The 9465-nt window shown below is 41.4% G+C and overlaps 1 protein-coding gene across 1 annotated transcript in view; it reads left to right on the top strand.

Annotated features, from left to right (window-relative positions):
* The window catches only part of LOC103386256 (plexin-A1), a 125874-nt gene that overhangs the window by 1539 nt on the left and 114870 nt on the right, over nt 1-9465 (top strand). Inside the window, exon 2 of the mRNA XM_025060058.1 lies at nt 4463-4679. Coding sequence (XP_024915826.1) covers nt 4463-4679 — 217 coding nt within the window. The remainder of the gene's footprint in view (nt 1-4462; nt 4680-9465) is intronic.

Below are 9465 nucleotides of genomic sequence, written 5' to 3'. Positions count from 1 at the left end.
AAAAAAATCACTTACGTCTGGAAACACAATGTCAACTCAATGTGTACCTAACGCTGCAACAACAAATAAAAATAAAAAACACAGCATTTGGTGGTGTGCGTTTTTGCACACAGAGTCATTCTACCCACACCCTTTTCCACGATCAAAAACTGTGTGTATTTGTATTTTTTAAATGTCTCAGCACTTACCTTCAGGGGTCTGTTCATCACACTAGGTGAATGAGTGTTTGGGTGTTTGTGGACATGTTTTCCTTAAACCTGGCCTGAACTCACAGAAGGTGGTTCCATCAACAACACCTGGTATGTTCTTAAATGTAAGCCCACGTTGTGTTAAGCTGTAGCCCAGAGCTTGACTGAATGGAGGTGACTATTGACAAGTTCCACCTCAGGCCAGTGTTCAGTGTTTACAGACTGTTTTCCTAATGTAGGAGTTAAAGGAACAGCAGTCAGAGACCAGCCCAGGCCAGGAGTAATCACGGAGTTATAGTGTGTGTGTACACACACACATGCACCAGTCCACATGAAGGACATGTATTTGTCATACTGTGAATACAGCGCAGTAGTCGAACACAGTTGTGACTCTTTTCAAAAATACTCCATCTCTACCCATATCCTGAGGCCAGTATGGTTTTATATATATATATATATTGTGTCTGTCCGTCTTTGTGTGCAGTCTCCATATATTGTTTCAGCCATATCCAGTTGCATATTTTTCTGTGACCTTGAATATCAGCTGACAGCTCACATTTTACTGTATATACTCCCACCCAGTATATAGGATAATAACTCATTGCTCTGGCCTCATATCATGTCCTGTTAAACCTCACCGAGGCATCAGAATGTGGGACAGTGTTTACTTCAGGGTCCAGGGTCAAATGTTCCAGCTTTATCATAGTGATTACACCAGCTGGCTGTCAGTGTTTGACCAGAACTGATGCCCATTCATTTGAGTAAATGTGAGGGTAAGTCAAGTTCCTCTCTAAGGCTTCAAACACATCGAATGGCTATGACTAGATTAATCACTGTGTGTTTGTGAAGCGTTGTTAAATTCTGTTTAATCAGAAGGTTTGATCCCTAAAGGATGATCCCTGAAGAGATCTTAAATGGAAATTTGTTGAACTTCATCTGATTTAGATTTTCCTTTAAATTAATACAGTTAATAGGTAGAAAAACAATGCAACCGAAGCTTGGATGTTTTGTGGAAAGCGCCATTTGCGAGTAAATCGGCAAATTCATTCAGTGTTCTGCGTGCATGCTGTTTGAATCCAAACAAGCTCCCTTCTGCATTGGTAGGACTCTGCTGCCAACGTCAGGGAAAGCGGTCGGCCTAACTCTTTGATCCCCAGTGGAGTTCCGTATCTTTGAAAACACTGCAGAGTCCGCAGCCAGTAACCCTGCAGAGACCGCAGATGAGAACACTCTCTCCATACTGAACACGGCCTCAGATACAGCTCATTGAATCGTTTTGTGCATTGACATGCAGAAACCTACATCACACTGCAGCTTTCATCAAACTGCTTTCCAACCTCAGGAGAAACCACTTTTATTTCACGTTGATCTGTGCTGTTATGAGTGTGCACACCTGCAGGATTGCTATTGCACCTCCACCACTCAGTGGCCCGGAGAGATGCACTTGAGTTCCTGTTTTCTGTGTATGCACCAGTGTCAGCCCTTATGGAGGCTAAGAGGCATCGTATACATATGTATACGATGCCACGAGGCTCGTTTTTTATTCGGGTCAGACGTTACAAGATCACCTCTAATCCAGACTAATGGATTTGCTTCTCATAACCCCACTAAATAGTTCAAAGTTGTTGCCCTACTTGTCATATGAAGACTGTTTGGATCAGTTTTCTGATAGGATCTATCTCCGTTCATTTTAATACCTTGCACATTTTACCAATGATTATTTTGTGCATGCGTTCAGTCTAGACAAGAGAGGAGGCTCACTCTCATAAGTTCAAGCTTGCTGTTTGAAATGTACGCAACAGTATGGTTAAACGTTGGGGAAGCTGAAGAAGTTGAAACCTAATCCATCACATCCAATGTAGCTGGTAGTTTGTTTAGTTTAGTTCACTAAACAGGGACCCATTTTTTATTCAGCGCCTTTCAATCACTTTTATTTTGAAAGTTGTTGAACTGAAGAAAGAACCTGTGACTCGGGACAGTTTGTGGGAAGTGTTTCATGATGACATAATTACTTACTAATTACATAATTACTTATTGTGCAGAAGAACACATTACTTCATGTTTAAACTGTCAATTGAATGAAATTGTGATCGAAAAAAAAAATCACAAATATTCCAATAGGTGGATCTCTGGTTTTGAGTGTGTGAGTTTTTGTGTTTGTCCATGGACTTAGGTTAGACTGTTGGAGAGTGCACAGGTTTACATGTCCGCACATGTTACTAGTGTGCCTGTCAGTGTCGTCTCTCAGCCCCCTTTGTTCCGAGTGAAGAAATCGCCCCTTGGATACACAAGAAAGTTGTTTCAGGAAACACACCCACAATTCCTGTCGACAACATGACATCACTGCCCTGAGTCCACATCACTGATGTGGTTCAACTGCAAGGTCCTACACATGTGTGTGGATAAAAATATGGACTGGAGTACAAGATGGAAGCAGCGAGAGAGTATCCAGGGAAAGATGGATAAAGAGAGTGTGCAGGCCGATTAGGTGGGATGGGATGAATGGATGTGGAAAAAGAGCAAACAGTGATATTGATGTTTGCTCTGCTACTGTAGCAGGTGGAACAAGATGGAGAAATAGAGTAAGAAAGTGGAAAAAGGCAGAATAAAGGGTTATTGACGTGCACCGAGCTGTAGGCAATTTAGGCAGATGGGGAGATTGAGGGACGTTATCCTTTCTCCTGGGTGGATCAATCAGATGATGTAGTGATAAGACTCTGGATTACACTGCCATTGACACACTCAATGTTAGTGTGTGTGTGTGTGTGTGTGAGTCTGCGTCCACTCACTCACACTTGTGTCGCTTGACTTGAGCGGAAACCCGATGAAAATGTTTACTTGGATGCACTCGTCGTCAGTGAGTCAGTAACTTCTAGTTAGGTATTTTCTAACGCTCTGACCTTAACACTTTGGGTCACTGTCCAAAATATGTTTCACTACAAAAGAAATAAATATTTAGTGTCAGCATCAGCATATATTATATTTGGACTATGAGCTATAAATAAAAATATATACATAGAATGTATATCTGAATTATAATGGACCAGGTGTCTGACTGACAGTTATGCTGGATACAACACAGACCGTTGGCCTGTTCGCTGCACTGCTCAATATGGTTAATCAATACAGTTAAAGACTCTATACAGTGAATGGATTTTATACAACATGTCACTATGCTAACCATGATAAGTGGCTTCCATTACTCTTAATTCTAAACCCATGATAGTTCTTTTCAGTGACTAACAAATAACTAATAAATCATTATATATACACAACCTGTGGGTAAAAAAATCACAATTTAATTTAGCCTGGTTTAATATGGTTAAGCCATAAAATTTTACTATGAAGTATTAAAAGGCCCCTGACTTTTTTTATTCATTTAACAAGTCATTTAACCATTTGGCCATTAAGTCTTTTGTCTGTTTATCAGTGATGACGAGACTCACACTGTTGTGAATCTGATGGTAAAGTCGCCCTGAAAACCTGAGAGTGTGTTAAATTAACAAACCACACACTTCACAGCACTTGAACCCTCTGTCATAGTCAAATGACTGAGCTCTGCGTGTGTGTGTGTGTGTGTGTGTGTGTGTGTGTGTGTGCGGCCAGGGCCTAGCGTCACATGGGTCAATGAATTACCCAAGGCGATTTGCCCTGTATGACACAGGCATGCCCTCTATGTAGTCAGCATTACAACCATATCACTACTGACTGAATACTACTATATGCTTCAGGGTTGGCAACAAAGAGTTTTGTGTTCATAACTGGGCCATGTTTAAACAGCTCTCCTTTAATGCTGGCCAATCAAGTAAAAGTGTTAAAATTAGACGAGGCTTTAATGTAAGCCACCCCCCACCCCCCCACTGTGATATTGAAGTGGTGATTGGGGCAAGTCTGCAGCACTAAATATGTTGGAGGAGGCGTCTTATTATGGCTGGAACCAGTTCTTTACGCTTTGAAGTTCTTAATATAAAACAGACATAATGTTTCATGATGAAATATGGACTGTCAGCACATTAGAATTAAGTTTAAAAAACAACAAAAATCTCTGATGTGCAACTATTTCACCATAGTTTTGTACTGAAGTACTGATTGGAGGTTTTGGAAAAGCACATACATGATTAAAGCTCAATCGTGGCTAATTTAAAGGGAAATAAATATTCACGGTTTACGTACAGCACACAAAGAAAACTTTTGCTCTGGAAGTCTGGATTACATTTTTCACTTGTTCCTGCAAGTGCTGTGCAACCCGTGGACCCTTGCTGTGTTTTGTGAAGCTGTTGTTTGATTGTTGTCCCTTTTCTATTACAGCCACTGCAGATAGACGATAACTTCTGTGGCCAGGATTTTAACCAACCACTGGGAGGCACCAGCACCATCGAGGGCATCCCCCTGTTCATCGACAAGGATGATGGCATGACCTCAGTTGCTGCGTACGATTATCGTGGCAACACGGTGGCTTTTGTCGGTACACGGAACGGCAAACTGAAGAAGGTAGGACTCATTTTTTATTTTTGGTGGTTGTGGGATGAATGTCCTTGTCTATAGCAGGACTTGTAGATCCAGGTGAGGAGCTTGTTGTAATTGACAGTTTTCCCTTTCATGTGGCCAAGGAGACCTGCATTTGACACGCATTACTGAGTAATTTACGGCAAATCGACTTCTGTTTTTCATCGATTGTCATGTTAGTCACGTTGGACATAAATGTTAACTGCGGTGTCCAACGTCCACTTGGTACCGAACCCTCCACTTTTAAGAGCTCGCCTTCAATCTATTTGACAGCCATGACTGCTGAATAGCCTTTCTGTTCAGCTCAGCTGTGCAGCAGTGACTGGTTTCAGGTGGGAAGACACTGGAGGACAAGGGACCCATGAATTGGCTCTGTGAGTCAGTTTCAATGTTCTGATGTGTGTCGAGTTTCACTCTGTAATTCAGAGTAATATTTAAGTCACCGTTTCATTAAGTGTCAACATCCAGCTTTTAGTCGGAATGTTGCTCTTTGGGATTTAACGTTGGATGTGCACTGTTGAAATTCATTGTAATTATTATTCTATCTACGTGATATGCTTGTGTTCAGCCTGGGTGCTCATTACTGTGTATCTCATCTTGGTGTGTGTGTATGTGTGTGTGCGTGTGTGTGAATCTAAGTCTACGGAGGACAAACCTCTCGGGGTAAATGGAAGCTCATTAGAATTCTCCCTGTTTTCCCTCGTGCTACTCAGGACCTGTCATCCATTCAATATTATGAATGTATAATCAGGCTGTGTGTGTGTTGGTGTGTTGTCACTCTGTGTGTCTATGTGCGTGTGCGCTGCCTGTGTGTTTGTCACTCACGGTTGAGCATGGTAATGAATGTATGTGATTTGTGCGCCCTCACATGTGTGTTTATGAGGGAGCCACAGACACCAAACAATACAGCGTTGACTAAGATTCAGCACCGAGCATTTGTCAAAGTGACACCCATTCACTTAGCCTGGCAACAGTCCCTTTATTTATATGGCCATTCCTGCACATCTTATACTCTTGCCTTGCCACGCATGGTCGACTCATATGTGGAGTCTCACCTGGGAAAGCACACACTGTACTCTGTTGTTGGGGCTTGTAGTTTTAATCTATGTGTTGGTCTGACACAGCAGAGCGGCAGGTTCTGCAAATGTGTTATGGCTGTCTCCAGGCAGAGATTCCCAAAACAATAGCAAAAGTTCTTAGGACTTGAAAAAAAAAAAAGATCATCAAGACATTATGAACTCACACATTGAATGTGGACAGTGGACTGTAATAAGAACCAAAGGACAATGAAGAAGTCGATTAGTCTTCATGATGTCATCGTACTTCCACTAAAAAGCAAAGGTTCTGCTGAAATGTCTTTCTTTCTAAATTCCATCATGATTCAAAAGTAGAGACTGAGATCACTGTATCGTTGTTAAATCTTTTCTGGTGTTAATAATAAAAAGATGCAGAAAAGCATGTTATGTCTGAAAGCAGTCCAGCACAGAACCATAGCCTGTAATGTGATAGCTGCATCAGTTTCCTAAACACTCTTTTGCTATAATCACTGCGTTATATCTCTTGACTCCATCTTTTCTATTGATAATATTTTGAAGATAATAATTTTATAACTGGGTTTTCCCATTAGGGATTTTTTTTCAGAATACAACAAAGTGGTGATTCTTGCTTGAATACAATGACACAATGATAAAAGTGCTTCAGTTTTCTTGCATTTTCCCTCTGGAGAACACTGGCGCTGAATGCTGTTTGTATTGCTGTGCCTGAGAGTGAGTGAGAGCTGGGTACAAACGATTCAAGGCTTTGAATGTGCTGGAAAAATGTGCTTCTAGGGAGTTTTCAGTTTTCACTGTTTTTTTGTTTTGTTTTTTTTTTTACCTCCAAAATAGCAGAAGGATCTGTTTTGTTTTTGTTTTGCTTTTTTTTTCCTTTTCAAAGGAATCATTAGTTGCTGTCATAAAAAAGAGCAAAGTTGTCCTTCACATCATTAAGGTGCAAAAAGGTGTCTGACTCGATTAACGTTTATTTTTTAGCAGAAAATGTTTTAATTTATAATACAGTTGGACGTGATGCGTTCTGACATGTGTTATTTTTAGCCGTTATTAATGCTCAAGGTTGTCTAGAGCGACAAGATGGTTGCATAAACAACACGTCTAATGCACTAATGAAGTCCCTCTGTGCTCAGTGGACACACACACACATATGCCACACACGTTTAAAAATCTTCCACTATCGTGTGATGAATTACTGGACAAATAATAAGGCGAAAAGAAAGCTTAGAAACCAGATGAAGCAGGTTGAGAACAAAGCAAATTACTGAAGGCAGTGACAAAACGAGGTGACTGTTGTGATCAACTCATTTCAGCAGTCGGCAACTACAGCCGCACTCAATGTAGTACATAGTGTTTAGTGTGCAGTCAACCTATTGCTGTACCATATATTGAATTCTTATCATGTCGCTGCCAGTGTGCTCCTTTACATCGTGTTCTACTTCTCAAAAAAAAAAAAAAAATCTGTATCTGTCTACAGACCACACCCATGTCTGTTGTTGTGGAACAGACAACAGATGGACAGATAGACGCAGGTGAAGCTCTGCTGCTTCGGGTGACTCTCCCGCTCTTCTCTGCTTCTTGAAGGCACTGTTGGGCATTGACAATGAAAGTGCATTCACCATGAATAACACACTCTTGCTCACACATCGGCGGCCTCAATAGGTGGTCTCAGGGCTACAGACAAAAGAGGGGATCCCACTCGATAAACTCAATACCTATTTCAAGTGGACGTTTTCTGATGGTACACTTACACACACACACACACACATCTCCACACACGGTGCTATTCCTTAGCTGTGCCCCTCACTGGGGACCTATGTGGACCATCTGGTCTGTCTACATGGCCAGTATGCCAGGTGGTAGGAGCCCTCAGTGCCCACTCTGTGCTCATTGTGAAAATGTCTGGCTCAGGTGTGTGTGTGTGTGTGTGTTCAGTGACTGTGTTATGGAGTTGTCCATTCATCTGAACAGGACTGAGGTAACAGTGAGTCAGGTTGATGACAACCAACCAACCAAGGACAGATATATTAACAGACACTGGGAATTCTCTTAATAGGCCGTGGTACGGAGGGAAAACAATTGATTTACTGATTTATACTGAAGGAGATTTTATGAAGATGTGATGTTAATATTGGAGTTTGGTTTGGATACATTTATCCAAGGCACAAAAAGGCAGGCTATTTATATAGACCAGTGTTTTTCAACCTTGGGGTCGCAGTCCCATGTGGGGGTTTTGTTATTCCACCGATGCATAATCTTGGCCTAGTTAACTCCCCAGTGTGTCTGTATGTATGTGTGTATGTGTGTGTGTGTGTATATGTGTGTGTGCACTCATGTGTATTTGTGAATGGATATCAGTTAATGTTCAGATATAAATATGAGGTGTACACTATGTCACGTAGCATGGTCACTTGCCCTGTAAATCAGTGTGTGTCTGTTTTAGTAGTACTTGGTCATGGTAAATTATTAGGAAAAGGGTGTGTCTGTTTTAGTAGTACTTGGTCATTATTAGGAAAAGGTTTTTTTTATGCATCAAACATGAAAAAGTAACTGGGGTTTTCTATGAAATTGTGTGTATTTTTTATGTTTGTCTGTGTGTGTCTGAGTTTAGAATAGCTGTTATCATTTGGCACCATCAGCCAACGTAGCCACGAGTTGTTCATCCTGGGCAGCGGCACAGAGGCAGGCTTTGTTTGGTCAACCTCGGTCATTAGTTCATGCAGCAACATAAGAAGAAACACTCAGCACACACATTGGATGAGGGAGGTGTGTGTTAAAGGAGATGTACAGAGTAATCAAAAGAATGTGATGCAGCAAAAGGAATGGGAGTTAAGATGGAGTGCTTGAGACAAAGTAGATAATTTGCACTGTGCATTTTTCCACTTTATTTCGATCTTTTCCCAGAGCACCGTCATTCATCTTGTCTTTCCATTATGTCTGCAGTTCCTGAGAAAAAAAAAATCAGTGATAGTGCCTAGGATTTTCATTTTAGTGGTTTCTTTGTTCCTGCAGCTTGAATGTTTAAATCAACTATTTCCTGTATGTGACACAAAATTATTTCCCTGTCTATTAAAGGAATGCCCTATACTGAAATTAGCTATATATAATCTGCTACTTGTGTGTTTTTAATTGAAACACACGCCTTTGTGGAGTCATCTCGGTCTGTAGATTGCAGAATCTGCCAGAATAATAATTCTGTGACCTTTTTTAGTTTTACTTGGCCTGAGTTCCAGAGTTTTCAGATGGTGCTGTAATGTCGTTTGGGAACAGAAAACTTTTCTCCAGATATTGACATTAATGAAGCGGTTAACAGAACCAGTCAGGGTACAGTAGAAAAGGCAACTGAATGTGCCGGCCGGAGGTTGTCAGAGACGACTGTAACCTTTAGCTGGGGCATAAATCAAAAATGTTGCTCGAGTCATTAAGTTTTGTCGAGCGACAATTATCAAAAGTGAGGCGCGACGGAGCATAAATCAGACCTAATACGTGTGACGTGCCAATTATGTACAGCGTATCCTTGTCATCTTTCAAGATCCGACCTTGTATGAAATCATCTCACTCAGACAGACAGACTATTGGCTGACTACCTTCACAGCTGATTCATACAGGTGTGGTCGTGAGCTTCAGTCGACCGCACCGCTGTCCAGAGACACCGGGGGTGCCGAGGGTTACCACCACCAGGCCCGTGTGGTGGGATATTTGTCAGGTTTCTAGAATGGGAG

Source organism: Cynoglossus semilaevis, chromosome 11 (assembly GCF_000523025.1).
Source record: "Cynoglossus semilaevis isolate Cse_v1.0 chromosome 11, Cse_v1.0, whole genome shotgun sequence".
NCBI lineage: Eukaryota > Metazoa > Chordata > Actinopteri > Pleuronectiformes > Cynoglossidae > Cynoglossus > Cynoglossus semilaevis.
Note: the sequence above shows the minus strand (reverse complement) of the source record. Positions and strands in the feature narration are given on the sequence as shown.